Source organism: Onychostruthus taczanowskii, unplaced genomic scaffold (genome assembly GCF_017590055.1).
Source record: "Onychostruthus taczanowskii isolate IOZ18803 unplaced genomic scaffold, ASM1759005v1 scaffold151, whole genome shotgun sequence".
Lineage (NCBI taxonomy): Eukaryota > Metazoa > Chordata > Aves > Passeriformes > Passeridae > Onychostruthus > Onychostruthus taczanowskii.
In genome coordinates, this window is record NW_024498697.1 from 1 (window position 1) to 23,376 (window position 23,376).

Below are 23,376 nucleotides of genomic sequence, written 5' to 3' on the forward strand. Positions count from 1 at the left end.
GAGATTCTGAGCTGACCCTGCTGCTCTCTGCACTGAGGCCTCCACTCACAGTGACCTTGTTCTCATCTTTTGACTCATTAAATTTCTCTTGCATCCCAGCCCATGCCTCTGTGTCATTCTTTCCCTCTGGTCGGTCTCCCAGGATTCCCAGGGAGGGAGGTGTTGCTCAGGGATGGTTCTGTGTGACACATTAAGGAGAAGGCGTTCGAGTGCCTTTTAAGACAGGAGAGTTAAATCTGATTTATTGGGGTATTGCTGCTTTCTGTCCTTCTCCACGTGGCTGTTTTATGGCCCACTGCAGAAGGTGAGGGGTAACCCAGGTTCTTATTAATACATCCCCTGTGATTGATTAGAGAGAACCAACACGGATTAATTGGTGCTTGTAAATACACGCAGAGGAATTATTGTAGCAATGGGATTGGACTGGGAAACACATCTGTAGGCATTTTGGCTCTTATTCTCTAAAGCAATACCACATGAAAGCATTGCAAGATTAAAATGCATCACATCACCCAGGGACATGCACCAGGGAAAAGGAAGGAAGAGAGATAGGGGAAAAGATAGTGAAGACCTCTCCAGCCATTGGCTCTGTGATGAGACTTGGTTGCTGCACAGTCTTGGTCAAGGTGGTCACAGACTGGACCTGTCAGGTGGCAGGGGGAAGTCTCAAAGAAGTGGTGGGTGAAAATCCCTGGGAAAATCTACAGAACATCAAATCTACTTGGTTTATAATCACTCAATTTCAGGTGGGGATGCCGAGGTTCCTCCTGTGAAGAGGGCAGCTTCACACTGGATCATGCAACACTGTGGATCGTGGGACCCTTCAGGAGACACGTAGCACCTTCTAAGACAACACAGCTGCCCATCACAGCCAGCAGAGCTGCTTTGGTTTTGGCCCAATGTGGCCCATGAGCAGAGATGAACACTGTCAGCCCACACGTGAATGTCCTGCTGCTTCCCCCAGGGAACAGAGGGAGCCCCACAACCCAGCAAGGTCTGTGCAAGGGAGGGCAGCTTAGAGTGACAGGAGGCACCAGCACCCACAACCTGTCTCATTCTAAGCCCATCATTCACCCTCTGTCTGGCTTGATCAGAGGCTGGCCATTACACAGCCACAGCTCACCTCCCCCAGTTCACCAAAGCACCCTGGTCTCCACAAACGGGGGAATGTTTTGAGTCATTATCTCTTAAGACTGCAGTGTCCCACAGTCTGCAGATGTGGGACATGTGTCTGCAATCCTCTTCACTGGCCCTGTCTACTCCAAGGATGATTTTGTGGCTCTGACCAAACCATTCTTGTCTCCGTGCTCAGCAATCCCTGTGCCTAAGTCAAATGCTCTGATCTCCTCACCATCCCGGCCACCCTGCACTCAGCTCAGTCCCTTGCTCCTGGTGGTTCTTGCATTACAGCCTGTGCCCAATATGGGGGTGTTGGATTATGCCTTTTTCTGATCCAGAGATGGGACAACTGAGAGGCATTTTAAAAACTTGTATTCTGTTTTCAATCTCATGAGAAGGGAGAGACAATACAGATGTTTCAATTCACACTATTATAATTAGAAGCCAACTACTTCCTAATTACAATAGATTTTCAGTGTTTCTTGGCCTATCAGCTTTTGTCACCCCTAGCTGTGAATGCTTAAAAGCAACTCATCTAAAATTGCCCCTGGTGGGTCTTAATACAATGCATCTCTCATAGTTCTGTTTCTCTAAAGTCTTTAGTATTATTTGCAAAGCCACCATTTGAAACTTGTTTCTAGTTCCATTTCTCTCTCAACAATGTCCGTCAACAGATGCAGTCTATGTGAGCCTTCAGTCAGGCTTTGAGAATTCCCTAAATTCATTTCCCACACAGGGGATGGCAGCAGGCAAGGGCCGAGCAGAGCAGCATCCACATCTCCTGGTCCCACTCCTGCCCACACAGCCCAGGGTGCTGCTGACACCCTGGGTGTCTGTGAGCACCAGTGACATGGACAATGGGATTTGGTGCACCCTCATGGCACTTGGTCATGTGCTGTATTGGCTGTAGTTATGATATTTTATTAAACATCCTTTCCTGGGATTTTTTCCCTTCTGAGAGCTGAGGACCTCAAGAAAGAAATATAAACAATAACAATCTGCTGCTGTGGAATGCAACAGGTGCATCTTCCATTGGTCCATGTGAATTGTTTTCAATTGATGACCAATCACAGTCACGTGTGCCGAGGCTGTGAGCAGTCACAGGATTCTGTTATGCATTCTATTCTATTCTTATACTTTGTCACCTTCTGATTATTTTTTCTCTATGTTGTTTTAGTATAGTTGTGATGTAGTATTTTAGTATATTATATAACATAATGAATCAGCTTTCTGAGAAAATAGAGTCAAGCCTCGTATCTCCACACATGGGGGGTTCGCCTCAACAATTGGCCTTAGGGGTATCTTGTCAAGGTGATCTTCTTGGAGGCCTTTTCCAGCCTTAATGATTTGTGACCCTCAGCAATGATCTAAATCTGAGGGGAGCAAGAGCTACGCTAGATGGGAGGGTTTAAATCCACAGGGATCTTGACAGACTTGAGGAATGGTCCCACGTGGAACTCCGGAACTTCAACAAAGAAGCCAAGTGCAAGGCCCCGACACTGCTTTGGGGCAACCTCAGAAATCAACAGGGACTGTGAGGTAGATGGAAGGAGAGCTACCCTGCAGAGAATGGTCACATGGATGCATCACCCCTGCTCCGAAAGGCAGCTGGAGCAGTGGAGATTTTTCAGTCAGGAGAAGAGCAGGATCTGGGGGACCTTATTGCAGCTTTTCACTACATCAAGGGGTGGTGTAAGGAGGTTCGAGAAAGACATTATATCAAATGGTTGGAGAAGGGACAGGAGTTTTAAACTGGAATGGGCTAGCTGGAGCTGAGATGCTGTCCATGGCAGGAAGGTTGGACTAAATGATCTCTAACAATCTATTCCAACAAAACTCATTTTGTGATCCCATGATAACAGGGGTCTGTAAGAAAGAAGCAAAATGCTCTTCCAGAAGCCTTTCAGATCCATGGGATCTGCTGGAGTCTGATGGGAATCCAGTACGTCTGACTGGACAGTAACACATTCACTGCTGAGTACTTGTGTCACAGTGTGGAGCTGAGAAAGGAAAAGGAAAAGAAGTGCAAACAAAGTGGATGTTTGTCCCTGGACAACGTAGGGAAATTCTACCCTGACCCAAAGAGGCAGAGAAACTCAGAACCCAGAGGGCCCCTCAGTGCACACGGAGCACTCCCAGTGCCAGCCTGTGCTGACAGCCCGTGCAAAACCAGCCCCAACAACACCCTCCCAGAAACACCCCTGGGACAACAGCTCTGCCTTGGGAGAGTGTCTGCAGGGCAAGGGATGACACAGAGGCACAGGCTGGGATGCAGCAGAATTTAATGAGTCAAAAGAGGGAGAAGAGGGGGATCCGGGTGGAGGCCACAGGGCAGGGAGCAGCTTCAGCAGGGGAAGCCCCTGGTGCCACAGAGGCCACTGCCCAGGCCAGAGAGGCCAAAGCCCCCAGAGCTGATGGGCACTCCCTGAGAGCTGAGGATGCTGCCAACAGCAGCAGAGGTGGAGGATCCCACGGCGGTGTTCTGTGGGAAGGAGCTGAGGATGGGCCCAGGCAGGGTCACCACCACGGGCGAGGGCTGGATGAAGACGTGGGAGTCCTGGCACTGCCTGACACAGGGCTCATTGCAGCTGTTGGCCAGCGGGGTGGGGCCGCAGGGCTGGCAGGGCCGGCACGGGCTGTAGCAGGACATGTCTGGGGACTGCAGATGCACCTGGCAGAGAGCAGAAGGAAATCACAAGGAGTCCGTAAGGATCCAACTGTTACCTCACCATGAGGGAGCCAAGGCATGAGCTGGGAATGAGAGCTGAATGCTCTGACTGCAGGCACAGGGACTCTTCCCATCACACAAACCCCACCAAGTGCTCAAGCCCAGGGACATCCCAAACCAGCCCAAAACTGGAGCAATTCTTCTGCCAAGACCCAGCAGTCACACACCTCCCACTCCTTTCCTCCTCTCACAAGGAGCATCTGCTAGAGCTCACATGGCAGAAAGTCACAGGTATGAGGAGAGAAATCCCAGAGAAGAAGCAGGAAATGGAGAAAGGGCTTCAAACTCACCTTGTTCCAAGGAGATGGAGGTGAGTGGAGTGAATGTGAGAGTGGAGAGAAGAGCCTCCTTTTATACAGCTCTTGCATTGCCCCAGGCCCACAGTCCTGCACAAGGGTGGTAATTTTTCAACAGACTCATCTTCAAAGGAAAATATCCCACATAGTGGCAGCGATTCATATTTTGTTTCCATCTACGCTGTCATATTTAATTTCCTCATTTCCAACATTCCTGCCCTGCATTGCAGGATCCTTTCATGTTCTGTGATGAGAAGCAAAGGATATCCCAGGCAGAGCCATGTCAGCAAGGGCACATGGCCCAAGTGCTGGATGAAGGCAAGGAATGTTGGTTTAGGGCAATGAAAAGCAACTCTTTGCTACACCCCTTGCAGGAAGAGTCCCTGCCTTGCACTGCGCATGTCAGAGGGCATCCAAATAATCTGCTTTTTAGGGACATTTCACTTTCTTCTCTCTTTTCCCTCTCTCTCTGTTCTCTGCAAGGGTCATGAGCTGCAGCATGTCCAGGCAGCCAGGCTGTGCCAATGTTTCAACTCTCTTCCTCGTGATGCCCTTTGCTCTGGAGGGGATGTTTGCCAGGCGTTAGGAAAGCGAAAGCCCACCTGGAATTGAATCAGGCAGAGCACATGGAGGGGCAATAAGAAGGTCTTCTCCAGACAGGCCATCAGTAAAGGGAGCCTTGGACACGGGCAGCCCCAGGACTCAAGAGGCAGCTTCCCTGAGGGCAGGGGGTACAGGAAAGGTGAACATCCTCAAAGGTTCATCTTCTTGGTCTTTGCCCACCAGCAATTGCTGTCAGGAACTGAAGTTCCTGGTTCTCCTTGGAGCAACTGGAACAGAAAAGACTTCCCCAAGCAGAACAGAATCCAGTGGGGGAACACTGGAACACACTGGTCTGAAGTGAGTGTATGTGAATTGATGTTATGTCCTCACTGGTACAAAGCCTTTCTCAACTCCTTTTGAAAGTCACAGCGACCACAGAATGCACCTGTGAACTGGAAGAAAGCCAGTGAGTGTCTTGTCTTCAAGAGAGGCATGAAAGAGGAGTCAGGGAACAACAGGCCAGTCAGACTTGTCTCAATATCTGGAAAGGTGATAGAGAAAATCACTACAAAATCCAACATGCAGTGCCTAGGGAGGAGCTGTGCTCAGAAAGGCCAAGGATGCAAAACCAGATTTCAAACTACACCAAGGAGGGAGGCACTTCCTTGCCCTGCAGACATGGAGGCAGCTGGGACGCATCCCAGGAGGGCAAGGGAATGCCTTCAGTAGGCAAATCTCCAGGGACAGTCACGCTCTAATGGTGGTGTGAGGTCAAGCCAGGAGTGCGTGATGTCTGCAGGCTTTGTGCCAGGCAGGGCTGAATTCCCTTCCAGCAAGGGCAGCTCCATCCATTATGCTGGAGAACCATCTTCAAGCACTGCTCTGAGCCCAGACCTGCAGCTCCAGGCAGCCCAAAGGCCACGGCCCTCAGCCTGGCTTGCCTGGCAGCACTGCCACAGCTCAGGGTGTTCTCAGAATCAACAATGTGCGGCAGGACTTTGTGTGCCCTCCAGGTCAGGCTGCCAAGGGTGCAGCCAAAGTGCATCATGGGGTGAAGAGAGGGGCAAGAGAAGGCACTGTCCCAAGAGTGAACACATCCCTCAGGCAGTAAGGAAGTACAGAACTCCACATGGGTCAACTTGAGCCTTGATTCCTGCCCATGCTATGGTGTTCCGGCACAAGAAATCCTTGTAGGTCTCACCCCACGACATGGTAGAGGCCTCCATGACTTAGTGGGAATGTCAGAAATGGGGAAATGAAATGGCAAAATATATGAAAACCAAACCACAATCTGTGCCACTGGGTAGAATGTTTTGCTTTGAGATGACTCTCTAGGAAAATTACTGTCCTTGTGCAGTGACTGTGGGCCTGGGGCGGTGCAGGAGCAGTATAAAAGCAGGACCTTCTCCTCACTCTCTCATCCACTCCTTCAGCTCCATCTTGCTGGGAACAAGGTGAGTTTTGAAGACCTTTCTCTTGTCCTCCTTTTCCACCTCTTATGGGTTGTATCTGCACATACCTCTCTCTGTCATATTCTGGGGCCCATAGAATGCTTACTCTGGGAGAGGAAAGGATGCAGACAGAGGGGAAAAGAAAATGTTCAGACTTTGCACAGATGTCTCTGGAGCTGTGGCCTACATGGGGTCCTCCCTGGGCCTGTCCTTGTGCAGTGACTGTGGGCCTGGGGCGGTGCAGGAGCAGTATAAAAGCAGGACCTTCTCCTCACACTCTCATCCACTCTTCTCACCTCCATCTCCTTGAGAACAAGGCGAGTCTGGAACTTTTTCTCATCCTCCTCCTCCTCCCATGGGATTTCTCAGTCTATACATGCTTTTTTGTCCTTTATGGATTCCTGCCATGGGTGAGGGTAGGAGGCAGAAGGTGTAACATGGGGAAAGGCTGGGGCTTGTCTGAGGTGTTTCCAGAGCTATGGACCAGACTGGGATCTGCCTTGGGTAGCTCTTGGCAGGGCTCTTCTGAGGAAAGGAGAAGGGTGATGGGTCTCTCTATGCAGCCCCTGGGCTTGTTTCCAGTTCATGCCTTTGGTCCCTCATGGTGGGGTGACAGTCTGATCCTCACCCACTCCTTGTGCTCTGCTTCCCTCTTCCCTGTCTCACAGGTGCATCTGCAGCCCCCAGCCATGTCCTGCTACAGCCCGTGCCGGCCCTGCCAGCCCTGCGGCCCCACCCCGCTGGCCAACAGCTGCAATGAGCCCTGTGTCAGGCAGTGCCAGGACTCCACCGTCATCATCGAGCCCCCGGCCGTGCTGGTGACCCTGCCCGGGCCCATCCTCAGCTCCTTCCCACAGAACACCGCCGTGGGATCCTCCACCTCTGCTGCTGTTGGCAGCATCCTCAGCTCTCAGGGAGTGCCCATCAGCTCTGGGGGCTTTAGCCTCTCTGGCCTGGGCAGTGGCCTCTGTGGCACCAGGGGCCTCCCCTGCTGAAGCTGCTGGCGCTGGCCCTGGCGAAGGAACCCAGGGACTCCCAGGATGGAACCGCCCTGGGCACGCAGCATCGGCTCCTTCCTTCCTGAGGGGCTGAGCAAGCCCAGCAGCCCTTGCACAGGGACAGGGCCAGCCTGGCCTCTTGGGAAGCACAGCCCATCCCTGCCTCTGTCCCCTGACACTCTCTCCTCTCCCTCCTGTGTCCTTGTTCCCTTCTGCTCCCCGGGGCTGTGAGCCCCACACAGCCATCCTGGGGAGCACCTGCTGGCCCTGCTCCCTCTCTGGATCAGGCAGGTGGACACCTGCTGGCATCTCTGCCACAGCCATGGGAGACAAACTCTCACCTGTCCCTGCTGCTTCCTGCACTGGATTACTTTTTAAGATTTACCTTTTTATCTCGTCTGGCACATTAAATTTCTGTTGCATCCCAGCCCATGCCTCTGTGTCATCCTTTCCCCTACCGGTATGATCTCAAGATGCCAAAGCAGAGCAGCGTTGACCAGGGTGTTTCTGGGAGGGTATTGCTGGGATGTTTGAGCAGTGATTGCTCACACAATGATTGTTGACTATCCTGCCTCTGTGGTCTCTCCAGACACACACAGTCAGGAGGAAGGGTTTTTCTCTGGGAAGGTTTGGGCTGCATGAGGCATATGGAGAGCTTTCCTTATCCCCAGTAGGAAGGACAGAACAGTGTACTGAGCCCTTTTCATCCTTTGCAAACACGTAAAACACCACTGCAGATCATGTGTGAAGGGAGACACCATCCTTTGGCAGGTTTAGTCCGTCTTAGGCTTCTGGAAGCAGTTTTCTACATATTTTTGCAGACAGGACTGGAAGAGGCAAGCTTGTCTCTGCTTGAAAATGTCTTTTATCATATTTCCACTCAAGAGAAACCTACACTGCTCTCCTGATGTACAGTTGGGATTCTATAAACGCACTATCTCTTGTAGCTTAAAATGATTCTGCTCTTGCTGCTACCAGGGAGCACTGGTAAACCTTCAGTCACCTGCTGGAATTAAATTAGGCAACTTTATAAAAAAAATTAGGCAAAATTAGAAAAATCTTGACCTGTAACTCCTAACTAGAACAGTGGGAAACCTTCTAGTGTATCTTCTTCAGGAAATCAGGGGATTGAAGGTCAGTGCCTTTGCTCCCATGTGTATGAGACTCCTCTTTTGAAGTCAGTTCCAAAAGAGGGTGATTGCCCCGAGGAGAAGGGGGCTGTGAGTGTGGATTGTCCAGGGAGGAGAAGAAACAACTGGAACATAAGTCTGATGGGAAGCTGGGGAAGCTGGGGGCGCTAAGCCTGGAGAAAAGGAGGCTTGGAAGGACCTTCTCACTCTCCACAACTCCGTGGCAGGAGGGTGCAGCCAGGTGGGGCTCAGACTCTGCTCCAAGGGAACAAGGGATAAAGTGAGTTAAAACAGCTTGAAGTTGTGCCAGGAGGGGTTTAAGTTGGCTAGTCAGGAAAAATTCTTCACTGAAAGGGTGGTAAGACATTGGAACAGGCTCAGTGTTGATGTGGTACTTGGGGGCCTTGGCACTGCTGAGGGAATAGTTGGACCTGATGATCTCAGAGGGATTTTCCAGCCTTGATGATAATGTGGTTCTATGAAGCAGAGGCAGAATGATGGGCCCAAGCCTTGGTTTCCCAAATCAGAGCAGAATTATAAAAGCAAATAACTGAATAGAGCAGTGCACAGCAGGCGAGCTCAAGCTGGTGCAAAGAAATCCCCAGGTAATGATGCTCCTGTGACTTGGGCAATTGCTCCCTACATGTGCTTGCACACACCCCTTGGTCCAAGTTTTGGTCTGGGGTCTTCTAACACCTTGCTAATTTTTTTCTCCAAGTCAGTGCAGGGAGACATTCTGAGCTGACAGGGGTGCAGCTTCTGCTGCTCTGGCTTCAGGTGCACCAGGGGGCTGAGCCCCAGACACAGGATAAACACGACTGAGCACCCAAACTAGCAGTGTGTTACTGTTGCAAAATGTGGAGTATGTTAAATTTTCTTAAGAAATTATGTTCTTTGATGTGTGGTCTTTGTATACTTTCAAGACTACTGGACAAGAAGAGAGATTTAATCTGTGAAAGAGAGAGCAGCCAGCAAACTGTAAGTCACATCCAGGTGTTAGAAAGGCAACTTGTTCCTGGAATTGCCTTGTTAAGGTTTAGGCTGGACATGCTTCATTCATCTCAGAGCTAGGGAGAGGTCAACAAACCTTGTGAAGGAGGACAAAACACTATACTGGACACCAGGAATGTAGAATTTACAGCCTTCAAGGACATTTGGCAGAACTCCCAAGATATGGAAGAAATTAACAAAGCCAACTCAGCAATTGTGTTAAAATCAGCTCCAAGTGGGTAAAAAATAATTATGTCGGGGCAGATCACAGCCACCAATACACAGACCACTGAGCCAAGAAACCCCCTGACCCAGGAGAAGATAAAGACTGAGCATGTGGACTAATTAGCATGAGAAATGAGAGAATCATTAGCCAACAGAAGATAGAATACTAATTAATAAAAGAGCTATGTTACGTGTAGCCAATGAACACTAATTCCTTTGTTTGCTAAAATGTATAAATAGTAAAAAGTTTTAATATTTGGCATGCTTGATTTGTGGAATTCCACTGAGCACCCAGGCTTGTGCAACTCTGACATAAATAATCAGTATCTCCCTCGAGTGTGTAATTATTGGCTTGTTACACACCAGTTAATCAATGCAATTCTTGTGGGTAACATTATCAGTGTTCTTCTCACACTAAAGTCAAAGCACAGCACTGTGCCAGCTACTGTGCAATTACAGACAGAATCAACTCCATTCCAGCCAAAATAATTTGACTTATGTGGTGTGGTGATTGGCTCTCACAAATGAGGAATGGATATTATGTCTCTTAAAAGAAGCTTTGTTAAGGTTTAAAGTTGTTATGATGTGTGACTCTGTTGTTGCATGGTGCTTTTGGACCCCTTTTTTGTCCTCCCTTTAATCCTCTCTTCTCCCCTCTGTGTTGTTGCCAGCAGACAACCCTGTGTTATAGACACATATAATATTGGCTTTTTGCAAATATTAAAATAGATTTTATATTATATATTTTTATATAAATATAAAAATATTTCTATTTATATAAAATAGATTTTATATAGATTTTATATCTTTACAAAGATATCATTTTTATTTCTGTTGTTAATTAAGCTTAGACATAGTAGTGAAATAGCTGATATCAGTGTGTTTGTGTTAAAATGCCTGCTGGGATGGGATAACAGCCAGTGAACACAGGATGAGCACACCTGCACAGACCTGCCAGCCATCAGCACTCACTGTCTGAAGGCAGTGTGGACCACGGCCCAAACACTGGAGGTGATGATAAAAAAGATTAAAAGCACAATCCAGAAACACACAGGCTCTGAAAAGGTGAATCCAATGAGCAGACATGCTGAACAATTATTGGAACATGCAAACTAGTTTGGGGGAGAACTTTACTCTGCATAATTGTTTATGAATATGCAACAGACTGATGTAATTATAACGCATTTAAAGGATATCTCCAAAGATAACAGTGTGCTCTTGGCTGAATGGGCTTTTTTTACCCTTTGCTTTATTTCCTACTGTCTTTTTATTAAACTTTTTAAATTTTCACAGCAGAGTGAAGGTGTTTTTCACACCTGGGACATGTGGAAGGGGAGGAGCGGGTGCCCCTTGCACCAGGCAGCTGGGATGGGAAAGCCTGTTGCTGGGGGGACTTGGCATTGATATAAAATTTCAATAGGCAAACCAAATTTCATTTTTATATCTTTTATTGTAAAGAAAGCAAGCAAGCAGTGCTGGGTGGCCGGGGAGTCACTGCTCCACTCACAGCACACACCACTACATGTTCACTAGAGTATATATACTGTTTTTAAACCTACAAAGCATTTTCCAATGTGCTTGGTTAGTCCAAATCAGCAAATATCAATAATCTGGGATCAGCAATTTCATAATCTTTCCAGGTGGTCGCTGGATTCCTGTCCTTTTATGGTCGTCTGGAGGGAGGCCTTACACAGGTGTCTGCTACATGATTTTGTCAAGTGCATCAAGCTTTTTGTTATACATAAGTGTTATAGGTAAAAATTGATCCAGCCGATTTTTAATAAAAATAAAAAGTAAATTTATTCCTGACAGCCAACAATGAAAAGCAGCACCGACCCTGGGATTGGAGCTGGGTGAGCTCAGATCCAGTCTCTACCGCACCGAATCCCCTCTGTTCACACATGCCACTTGGCAGAGTCCAGGTTTTATACTCTTTTTTCTTGCCTGCTTGGAGTCCCTTTGCTTTCCTTGGAGTTCTTGATATTCATGTTGTGTCTATTCTCTCTGTGTCCTACGCTGGACAAATCCTTGTCCAGGAACTGGTGTGTATCTGCTCCTGGACAAAGCCTTGTCAGGGAACTGGTGTGCATCTGCTCCTGGACAAAGCCTTGTCAGGGAACGGATGTGTATCTGCTCCTGGACAAAGCCTTGTCAGGGAACTGGTGTGTATCTGCTCCTGGACAAAGCCTTGTCAGGGAACTGGTGTGCATCTGCTCCTGGACAAAGCCTTGTCAGGGAACTGGTGTGTATCTGCTCCTGGACCCAAAGCCTTGTCAGGGAACGGATGTGTATCTGCTCCTGGCCAAAGCCTTGTCAGGGAACGGATGTGTATCTGCTCCTGGCCAAAGCCTTGTCAGGGAACTGGTGTGTATCTGCTCCTCGTTCCCAATCCCGCACTCAGATGTATGTCCTTGATGGTCCTGTCTATCTGAGATGGACATCTTCATGGGCCCTCTCCTGTGCAGGCTGGGTCGCTTCATATGTTAATGACACACCTCCTCCTCAGCTGCCAGCTGAGGTTTCACCACTCCTCGTGTGATTTTAAAGCTTTATATTTTATTCTTATATTCATATTCTATCAGCACAAATTACCATCATATCCATAACAATAAGCATTTAGTTGCTTATTAGCAACCAAATGCTTATTGTTGCAATTAGCATTTAGTTGTTGCAATATCTCTTAGCTTTACCACAACTTCCTCTATTTTATTCTAAGCATCAGTCATCTTGCTACCTCATCTCTTTTACTCTACTATACTTCTTTTATTTAGATGCTTTATTTGGCTATTTGGTCAGAAAGTTTCAAAACCATTCTTTTCATCTATTTTTGACACAGCAGATACAAGCATTTGCTGATTCCATTGCCAATTGACAAGGATCACAAAAACATTTTTCACAGCATGGCAAAACCTCACCTCCAACCATTCCCACTTGGGGTCTGAGTCATTTATAACAATATCCAGGGTCCTAAAGCAAAAAGGACAACGCTTTAAACTTTAACAAAGCTTTTTTTAACACACATAACATCCATTCCTCATCTGCCAGAGGAATCACCACACCACCCATCTATAATGTGAAAAATGTGTATTTTATTATTGGCTGTTTGCAAGTATTAAAATTAATATTATATGTGTTACGTTAGAAAGTTATGCTGTATTAATTTTCTTAAGTAGTATGTTAAATATCGTTTTATATTATAACATAATGTTAAAATAGAAACTATGCCATGTAAGATTTTTTTGAAAAAAAGAGGACTCGCACCGAGGTAGCAGCCACAGGACACCTAAATCTTTCAGAGAAAAAGAATTTATTGCTCTCTTATCAGAAGAAACTAACTTCTTGCTGCCTCACTCAGCCTGTAAGATTAAGACCGCCTGTTAGGATTCAGAGGAAGAAACTGACACTGACCAGACAGAATCCTCTGTTTGAATGGGATTTATGCATCCTGTATGAGGTGTATGAATATGCAACAGGCTATTGTTTTTAAGGGTTAACCCTTTGTTAACCTCTGTCCTTTTTCGGGCTTATTTTGCCCAGAAAGAGGTAACTCTTTGTTTTTATTGTCTCATATTGTCCTAATCCTAATTGTCCAAATTTTTATTACTCTAATTATGTTGCTATTTTTATAACCATTTTATTGCTATTCAACTTTTAAAATTTTAGAAACGAGTGACTGGTGTTTTTCACATATAACACTTACGAGGCAGGGCTGTATAGGAATGCGCCCCCTAATGACAGAGTGGCAAACTAACCTTTGTCCCCCAAAAAAGGAAAGAAGCCCAGAAGCTTCTCTCAACTGTTAGGTGGAAAGCCACCTCATAGGGCCTCAGGGACTTCACCAACCACTGGAGAACATCTAATTGGATAGAAGCCAAAAAGTCCCGCCTGATCAATCAAGTAGAAAAGAACAGAACAAAAGAGAAGAGGGGCTTTTGTGTGAAGTGTTTCTACCAGGGGCAGACCTCTGTACCTGGCTCGAGTTTTTCTGTTTGTTATTTTGCCTTTATTAAACCTTTTTTGTTTGTAACACCACAGCAGAAGCCATCCTGTTTATTTTATGCCCCCAAAGTGTAGCTAAGCTATCCTTGGGTGTATTAAGTGTTTTTCTAGGGCTTATGAGAACTGGCCCCAGAACAAACAACTTAATAGGGCTGAGTGAGACAGGTTTGTTTAGCCAGGAGAGGAGGCTCAGGGGGGGCTTTGTGTCTCTCTAAAAGGCAGTAGCAAGGTGGGGTCGGTCTCTTGTGCTGTGCCTGCAGTGAGAGCACCGGGGAATGGCCTTGAGCTGAGACAGGAGAGGTTCAGATCAAATCAGGGTGGTCAGGCCTTGTTAGGGCTGCCCAGGGAGGTGGTGGAGCCACCACCCCTGGGGTGTTCAGGAGGTGCCAGGTGCTGGGTGATGAGGTTTGGGGGTTCAGGGGGCACAGTGGGAGCACAGTTGGACTGGATGACCTCGATGATATCAACGTTCTCTTCCAACCTCGACAATTCTGATTCACTGTCTGGGGTCAGTTCATAACCAGCGCCTAGGGGCTGCAGCAGTCCCAGTCAAAAACCTTAGGATGAGTCTAAGCCTAGCTCATGCTATCTAAATGAGTTTATTTCGGCTGAACATTCCCCAACCCCGCAGGGCGGTTTCAGGGTCCCCGTCTGGCCTCAGGGCCCAGCGGCGGCTCCGGGCCCGGCCGCCCTCGATGGCGCCGCGCGCGCGGCGTTGCCCCGGCAACCGTGGCTGGGCGGGAAGGGCGAGACCGGCCCGGCCCCACAGCCGACCCCACAACCAACCCCGAGGCGGATTCGAATCCACAGTCGACGGCACACCCACCCCCACAGCCGGCCTCGAGGCGGACTCGGACCGACGGCCGACTCCACAGCCGCCCCCACAACCAGCCCCGAGGAAGATTCGAACCCACAGGCGACTCCACACTCTGCCCCGGAGCGGACGCAGCCCCAGAGCGGACCCCGGCCGGCCATGGAGCTAGAGGAGGACTTGGGTGAGGCTTGAGGCTTGGCTGGGGAGGGACAGGGAAAGCGGTCGTCGGTGCGGGCAGGGCCGGGACCACATCCGCGCCGCTGGGGTCTGTTCCCTCTCGGGCCGTGTTTGTCGCTCCCCTCGGGCCGGGCCTGTCCCCCACTCCGGGCCACGTCTGTCCCCTATCGGCCCGGTCCGTCCCCCTGCCCAGTGCCCGAGCCGGGCGATCCCTCTCCCGGCGATTCCAGCCCAGGTCGCCCCACCAGGTGCAGCCGGCGCGGGTGAAGTCGGCCTGCACTTTATTTCACTGAATAAAGTGGTTTGTTTGGTTCGAGCGTGGTTTCCACCCGTGTCTCGCGGCTCAGCCGCTCCAGGCGGTTTTGGGACCCGTTTCAATGCCGTGTGTGGGCAGGGGTAGGTACAAGGATCTCCCTGCGCGTGGCATTGTAGTGGTGCCTTTGGTGGTTTCAGCCGTGTATAAATTACAGCTGCTTGGCTGCCTGAGCTGCTCCTGTGCTGCTGAGGGCTCTGCTCCTCGTCTCTGTCCCCTTTCCCTTCGCTGGCGACACACTTGGTCTTGTGTGGCGCCAGTTCAGAGAGAAGCTATTGGAAAAATCTCTGACAAGTAGTGTTTAGGCTTGTGAATTCCTTAAACAGACAGTGCTTAATCCTGTATTTACATATATCAGTGATCAACATGCACTAGTGGGTATCTTAGCCGTGAGAATAAAGACTGTGTGCCTGATAAAGGGTTTATGTTGGCCAGACCCCATAGCTGGAATGCATTCAAGGAGAAATTCCCTCAGAAGGGAGGAGGGGATGTTTGGAGGAGCATCCCCTACGAAGCCAGTGCCAAAAAAAGAGTAACGCTGCTTTCTAATACTGAAATAACAGTGTTAGGGTGTTTAATTTTTCACATTTTCAGTGACAAAAGCCACCTGTGATTGCTCTTCCAGGGGCAGCTGGGCCAATGCAAAGCCAGGTGCTCTAATTCCCCCAGTGGGCTGTTGGGGTGAGAGGTGCTCAGAGGCAGCAGCACTGCACAGCCCAGATGGAGACAAGGATCCTGTCTGTCCCTTCTCTTTCCAAGTGCCTCTTAGCCTGAATTCTGTTCGTTGGGACTTCTGGAGCAGCATTTTAACAGCTGTCAGCCTGGGGCCTGATGGAGATGTCTGAGAGAGGAGGGCAGAGGCAGCAGCAGCCAGTGCCTAGAGCTGAGTTAGCTCCTGCATAATCAAATCCTAAATGTGATTAAAGCCCCTGCAGCAGGAGTGGCAGAGCAGAAAGGATGGGAGTAGCCCAGGCTGCTTGCTGTGTACCCCACAGACAGACCCACAGGCAGTAGTGGGGCCTTGTGTCTCCTCCTGGCTGCCTCTCTTCCTCACTGAGAATGTGCTTATTTGTTAATATTTATATTTTAATCTATTTTATAGACAATTATGTATGCATGGATTCACAGTGCTTCATGTTCAATATGTTTGTTCGTCAGTGGTTTTGCTGCTTTAGTAATGCCTCAGCTCCTAAATAATTACATGATTAAAGGTTTATTCAGAGTTTCATGTACCATATTGGGCACACTACTGCCTCCAGAATGTAACTCAGTTCCATCACATTCTGCCTCTAGCAAAACAAGCTGTTGATGGAAAAAAGATTTGGTTCTTTAGCTGCTGAAGGTGCTGGTGGGTGTGACATGATCCCACTGATCCTCCTCCAGGAGAGCTGGGAAGTGCTGCTGGCTTTCCCTAGGAGTCAGGGTGGTTGCCTCCCTAATAAGGTAACCTAAAGAGTTATTACACTCACTGGTGCTGACTCTCCTCTGTTTTAACTAAAGTCCCAGTTATGAGAATTTCAAGTTTAATTAAATTGGTTATGCAAAACAGGTGCCTGCCTTAATGAATGGTTTCAAACTAAGAGCAAATGGTTAACTCCCTCAGACCACAGCCCTGATGTGGTGCTGTGGGGTTTTCCCCAGTGCACTGTGTGATTCTCATCTTCCTAACCAGATGTTCTTCCCTGTTCTCCTGTTCCCCCAGATGTGTTGGATCCAGAGAGGTTAATCCAGTGCCCCTTGGTTAAACACCATTGGATCAGAGCACGGCGGTTTCCCTATCACCTGGTGAAGTGTAAGGAGGTGAGCTGGACAGGCAGTGACTCTGTGCTTGCCAATACTCCCTGTGTTCCTGCCTTTCCTGACAAGTAGCCCTGTTTAACTTTTATTTCATATAAGTTCAGGATTTGTTTAGTGATAGCTCCAGGCACACAGGAATTCACCCATTCACAGTCTGCCTCTCTTGGAAGGAGGCAGAGATCCTTCATGGTTAGTTCGGGGAGGAGACTGGTCTCTTCCAGCAGCTCACAGGGAGGCCATATTAATTTTTCCATTTCCACTTTCAGGATGAGGTGGGATAGTGATCATCAAGCAGGTAAAGCCAGTGTCTAAGTAATTAGCAGAAGAGCTTGGGGATTGTCACTGGTCCATCTGAAGATGCCACAGTGTGTTACTTCCAGTGGCAAGGGTCTGGGTGGAGATTGTCCCTCTTGCTTGGGACAAGTTTGTTGAGTTTCCTTTGCATCCCTTAAACATAAAATCCAATTAACATTTCCATCCAGCTCAATCTCCTGTTGCTCTGTGCAGAACAGAGCCTGCAAGCAGAGAAAGTTGGATCTTCTTGGCTGGAACTGTTTAAGAATAATGGAATCACAGGATGGTTTGGGTTGGAAGGGACCTGAAAGCCACCCCTGCCATGGGCAGGGACACCTCCCAATGCCCTAGGTTGCTCCAAGCCCCATCCAGCCTGGCCTTGGACACCTCCAGAGATCCAGGGGCAGCCACAGCTGCTCTGGGTAACTTGTGCCACGGCCTGCTCACCCTCACAGGGAGGAATTCCTTCCCAGTATCCCATCTAACCCTGCCCCCTGGCAGTGGGAAGCCACTTGCTGGTGCCAGGTGACAGCAGCAATGGACACCTATGGACATAGCAGCCCTGGCTGTACCAGGCCAGGAGTGCCAAGGGCCTTGGGTGTGCTGGAGCCAGGGATCAGCAGTGGTGGAGGAGGAACTGCCTGGAGCAGCCTTGAGTGTGAGTCAGGCAAGCACTGACCAGCAGAGCCAGGCAAGCACTGGTCCAGTGGCAGAGCTGGAGTTTTCCCAGTAATGCTCTCTCCCTTGCAGGAGATAATTTACTGTAGTGACAGCTGAGCTCTGCCATTGGAACTGGTGCCTGCCATAATGGAAATCCAGCTGGAATGCTGCCAGCTCCCTGACTCTTCTAAAAACCTTACAGAATTTCTCTGCCTGTGTGCCCACTTAGTTAAAATACATCTGAAGGGTTTGGATTTGCCTGATGTCTCTCCCCTACTGGTTTTAAAATGGTTTCATTTGTGCTTTAAGCCACACTGTCAATATCACCAGCACTGCAGGGAACTGTAGGGAGTTTGCTGAGGGTCTTTTCCATTTCAGTCAGAATGGCTTCGTTTCTGTGAATTGTGATTGGAAGAAAAGTCATTTTTATTTCCCCTTTTGTATTTAGTGAGTGTCTAACCAATGCATTGCAATTTCTTGTTTATTTTCAAAGAAACACCACAGATAATCCAGTCTTTTTTTCCTATGTATCAACAAGAGGTAAGTGAATTTGACAGATGTGGCACATAATTTTGTTTTTCCCTTGTCTAGAGCAACCCTGAAATTGCAAAGAAATTGGCCACGTGTCCCTTCAACGCTCGTCATCTGGTTCCTCAGGCTGAACTCAGCAACCACATCATGAACTGCAACGACAAAGCCTTTGTGGAGCAAGATGTGGGTAAGAGACCCCCTGTGCACCCTGGGACTGAGGTGTCCTCGTGGAGTAACCCAAAAGTGGGAGGCAAATGGTTGTCTGTAGTTTTGTGTGACACAGTAGCTTTGGGGAAACTTGACCTGATTTACTTGGCTTTATTGGGCAGTTTCTTGAGAATATGGCAGATGCTCTGGGTAGGCTTTGCATGTATTTTGTTACCAGGCTTGTTGAATGGAAAGGTTTTACCCAAAACCATACAAGAAGTGCCTCTGGAAGGAGGAATGGGATGCATTAATGGCCACAAGGAAGGGCTGCTCCTCTTCCAGAGCTGATCTCCCTTTGATTCTTGCACACCACAGGGCACAGAGTTTTCTGTCTTCTGTAGAGGTGCACAGGCACTGGTGCCTGCATCCATGTCAGCAGGCTTTCTCTTCACTCCAGAATTCCTGCTCAGAGTTCCAGGGAGCAGAGTCTTCTCTTTTTCATTGAAAAAAAGCAAACTTGAAGTTCCTTCATTTCAGCTGTCCCCAACCTGTTTGCTTTGGGTGGGGCTTGCTCTAAAGCCCAGAGCTGTTTTGCAGCTTTACCGAAGTGTTTAATGTATTTAAGGACTGCTGGTCACTGTGTTTTCTCTCTTCCTGAAGTGAGCCGGTCCTGTGAGTCCCCACAGGAGCAGCTGAATAATGGGAGCACATGGCAGGCACCTCCATGTGCTGAAGACTGGGAAACAGGTGAGGAACTTGCCCATCTGCTGCCTCCTTCCTGGCCATGTCCTCCAGCTCCTCTGGGAACAGAGTGAGGCCAGGAGTGCTCAGGGCTGCCTTGTAGGACACTGCTTATGCACCTTCATATGAACATGGATCTCTGCACCCAGCAGGCTTGGCTTGGTGTAAAGAACAATCCAAAATTCCTGCCAGAATGAGCATGGGAAGAGATTTCCAAGCGTCCCTTCCTCCCATAAGAGCTTTTGTACCTTATGTGTGGTGATAGCGATGGAAACATGTTCCTCAGTGAAGCAGACACATTCCTCATAGGTCAGCTTTTCCTCCCTCTTGAACATGTGAAAATATGACAGAGATATTCCTGATCATAGAAACCCTGAATGGTTTGGCTGGGATGGCACCTTAAAGTTCATCTCATTCCTTGAGCAGGGACCCCTCCCACTGCCCCAGGCTGCTCCAAGCCCCATCCAGCCTGGCCTTGGACACTTCCAGGGATCCAGCGGCAGCCACAGCTGCTCTGGGCACCCTGTGCCAGGGCCTGCCCACCCTCACAGGGAACAATTCCTAATTCCCAATCTCCTATCCATCCCTGCCCTCTGGCAGTGGGAAGCCATTTAAGCCACTGATCTGATGGTGGTTTCTGGGGTTTCTTAGTTCTGAGACACATCTGCTTTCTTCACAGACTTGCTGGAGGGATCTGAGTCTACTTTTGTGTGGGGTGTGATCAACTCTACCATGAACAGGTAGGGAATGCAAGTTTGCTTTTTTACATCAGTGTATGTTTATACAAATATTGCAGCCATCTTCCTGCCTTACCTCGATGGCTGGACAGCTGCCTTTGCTGCTGTACAACCCTGGGAGGAGAGATGCTGGTGGTTCAGTGTAACCTGCTTCCTCATATGGCCTGGGCCAGAGCAGGAAACCCTCAGGAGCACTGATACTGCTCCTGTGTGCCTGTGCCATGGCCTGGGTTCAGGGACTGATGGATGTCAGGGCAATGTGCAGGGACAAAGGTGATCCCTGTGACTCCTTGGGAGATCCTTGTGAGCTCCTGCCTCCTGGGGCCTGGCAGATGTGCTGAAATTGGGCCCTGTGTCAGCAGAATCCTCCCCTCGTGCCCTTTCCAAAGTGTGGTCAGAGTTTGGGGCAGGGGGAGCAAGGAGCTCAGTGCCCAGCTGTGAACAGGAAGGGGCTGCCCTGGCTGGCTAGGGGATGAGGTGGCACCACCAGAGCTCTCCAAGGTGTTTTAAGGTTTATTTAATAGGTTCATTTATGGTCCAGCAATAATCCTGCCCCTGGCAGCTCTGAGTTCTGTGTGAGCTCTTCCATAGGGTCTGACAGCAGCACTGCCTGGTTCCTGTCAGACTCTTTACCAGACCTTTGAGTGTTCAGAGCACATCCAGCTCTCCTCAGCACCACCAGCATGGTGGCACAGCACCATCCCCCAGGATGCTGCAGCAAAATGCATAAATGTGAGCCAGAAGTAACCAAAGTCACTTAATTCCAGCACCATCAGTGACCAGAACAACTCCTTGCCCTCGCGGATGCGGCCCCCTGAGACCCTCCCGTACAGCGTGTCTGCAGGCCTGTGAGTACTGAGCACGGGGCTGAGGCACCCAGGCCAGAGCTGGGACAGCTCCTGAAACCCCTGGCTGTAGCAGCACTTTGTGGCTCCCACTGCATGGACAGGAGGGGCTGCATGGAACAGCTGTTTCTTAGAGAGCAGCTTCTGAGGGAATCTGCTGCTGGAATCATCCTCTGTGTCCTTCCTTTGAGGCATCCTCTCTGTGCTTTTCTTGCTCCGTTCCTGTGACCCAGGTTAGGCAGGGCTGGTTCCTGGCCACATTGGCTCTGTCTCTAGTCTAAACCCACTGTTCCACAGCATCCCCATTATCCCCTTTCACCCCCCACCCTGCCCCTGACTTAAACCAAATTGTTCCTTTGCTTTGTGCTCCGTTCACTGCCAGGCCCAGCTAAGTCAAAGCTGAGATGAAACAGGGTCCTTAAATCAGCACCACTGGGGGAAGAAGTTATCAAATTCCATCTGGGGGAGGGAGAGAAGGAGCTCCCCATGGGGAAGTGTCTAATGCTGAAATCAAAGATTTTTATTTGCCTTTAGCAGCAAAGCAACAGCTTAAAGATGCTTTGAGGAGTGATTGTCCTGGTTCCCACTGGGAGCAGCTAAACCTGGCTCTCAGGGCCCTGCAGACACAGCTCCTGCACAGCCAGGGACTGTGCAATTGCCACAGCGTTGGGCTGAGTCTGGCAAACCAAACTGATATGTCAGTTGTAGACAAGCCTTGTTGCCAAGGGGACAAGTGCTGCCCCTGCAGAGGCCACTGTCCCTTGGGAGAGTGGGGGAGGTTGTTGTTATCTTTGTCCATCTCATGCAAAAATTGTATCTTGTCCTTTCCAGAATTCGGAGTATTAGTTCCTCCCCATGGAACTTAGTTTTACCCCAGCAGTAAGTGTCTCCCTGGTTTGGGCAGACGAGCTGCTGCAGAAGACAGACATGCTCTGGACCTGATGGCAGGACTCTCTACACCTGGCTTTTGTTGCAGAATATGTTTCTTGTAATGTTTGAATATGTGGAACTGTCCTTGGTTGGTAGATGTTTCCCCCAACCACCTGTTTTAAAAGTTACCCTCACCTTTACTTGGTGAATTTTGTTACTGTTTTTGAAAAAATAAACTGATAAATGTACACAGAAACCTTCCCAGCCCAGCCCTTGGTCATGGTGGCTCCCTGTGAACAGGAAAAACATCATAATTGCCAAGTCTCTGTTTTTTGTAACAGGCAAACTTAGAAGTATTTTACTGTGCATGCACATTTTGTTTTTATTTTGTTGGAGTCTGAGTTTGTCCACTCAGGTGGACATACTCAGGTATGGCAAGTGTTCAAGTTGGGTTTTAAACTGTGGTCATTTGCAGAGACTGCTTTGAGAGCATCCTGACCTTAACTTTTGCACCTTCACACCTTAGGCCTTTTCTTTGTCACCTTAGGCCTCGCCTTTGTCACCTTAGGCCTCACCTTTGTCTCCTGTGTGTGAGGGACTTCCCCAGGCAGATCTTAACAGAGAATCCTCTGCAAGTTCCTTGCATCACACACAACTCCAAACGGGAAGTTTCAGGAGGACCCTGAGGTGCTTTTCCAGTTTCCATTAGAGTTTTGCAATTTTCTAATGCTTGAAACATGTTTGAGAGCTCTCAGCTACCTGTTCTGTATTGGGGGAGGAAGGGAGTAGGAACGGTTTAAATCAGTAAAAATGCATGTTTAGGACTGAAAATGTTCAGATCAAGCAGTATATTTCTAAACATGCGAAGTGCAAAATGGGATCTAAATATACAACCATAAGGAATTAAGAAGCCAGACATAATGTTTGTCTAGAAAGAGATTAATGCCTTCATATTTTCCCCTAAAGACTGGATTTCCACCATCTGTATACTACTACTAGAAAATAATACATGTTAACAAGAATGCAAAATTAATATTCTTTTAAAGTTCTGTCAATTTATGTCAAGGTTCTTGTTAGCAATTTAGAATAAAAATGTTTAAAATGCCCTGAGATTGCTTTTCTTTGGAGTCAAGTGCTGACATGGGAAGCTCTCCTTTTCACCTTCGTTTCTTTGGTGACAAACACCAGCTGTGATTGTTTCTGCTTGTGTTGTATTTGACACAATATTTTTTCAGGTGTGTCACAGTGCACCTCCATGCTGTGACATATCCTGGGTTCAATCCTCAGCCTCTTGTGCTGGCTGGGTCGTGCAGTGCCAGAGCCTTCACCCCATTCCCTGGAGGCTGCATGGCCTTGCCAGGAGCAGATGGGATGTAGAATCAAAATCACACACCATGCTGGAAGGGACCTTAAAGCCCATCCAGTGCCACCCCTGCCCAGGTGGACACTTTCCACTGTCCCAGGGTGCTCCAAGTGCTGGCCAGCCTGGCCTTGGGCACTGCCAGGGATCCAGGGGCAGCCCAGGGTGCTCTGGGCACCCTGTGCCAAGGTCTCCCCTCCCTCACAGGAGAGAATTTTTTTCCTAACATTTAATCTAAATCTCCCCTCTTTTAGTTAAAAACTGTTCCCCTTGTTCTATCACTGTCTGTGTAAGAAGTCCCTTTCCCTGTTTTTTTATAAGCCTTTAGGCACTGGAAGGGGCTCTGAGGTCTCCTGGGAGCCTTCTCTTCTCCAGGCTGTTGGAATTCCAGGCTCTTTCTTGCTCCAAGGTCAGGGCGCATAAAACTCAGGAGTAGTTTTTGAAGTCGGACTCTGAAGTTTATTATCCTTATCTATTACAAACTCACAAGATGTGAGCTCTCTCTAACAAGCTGAGAAAGTGAGGTAAAATGGTGTCTGTTCAAGGCTGTTTAAGTCCCAATTATCCAATAAACAGCTGACACCTATATTATTTATGTTTCTAACCCAATT

General features: G+C 48.6%; 3 protein-coding genes across 3 annotated transcripts; 2 read left to right on the top strand and 1 right to left on the bottom strand.

Moving 5' to 3' along the window:
* Nucleotides 1-3,462: 3,462 nt before the first annotated feature.
* Nucleotides 3,463-4,319, bottom strand: LOC121332971 (feather keratin 1-like). Its single transcript, XM_041398948.1, is given in 2 exon segments — nt 3,463-3,790; nt 4,134-4,319. Coding segments are annotated over 2 exon segments (513 nt in total). The 3' UTR covers nt 3,463.
* Nucleotides 4,320-6,381: 2,062 nt separating this feature from the next.
* LOC121332974 (feather beta keratin-like) lies at nt 6,382-7,132 on the top strand. The gene is made up of 2 exons (XM_041398957.1): nt 6,382-6,446; nt 6,817-7,132. Exon 2 carries the CDS (start codon nt 6,827-6,829, stop codon nt 7,130-7,132), a length of 306 nt encoding a protein of 101 aa, XP_041254891.1. The 5' UTR covers nt 6,382-6,446; nt 6,817-6,826.
* A 7,320-nt stretch (nt 7,133-14,452) lies between these two features.
* On the top strand, nt 14,453-21,418 carry LOC121333001 (gametocyte-specific factor 1-like). Its single transcript, XM_041399006.1, has 7 exons — nt 14,453-14,474; nt 16,486-16,583; nt 18,126-18,252; nt 18,873-18,959; nt 19,633-19,693; nt 20,458-20,538; nt 21,367-21,418. Exons 1-7 carry the CDS (start codon nt 14,453-14,455, stop codon nt 21,416-21,418), a joined length of 528 nt encoding a protein of 175 aa, XP_041254940.1.
* Nucleotides 21,419-23,376: the final 1,958 nt, after the last annotated feature.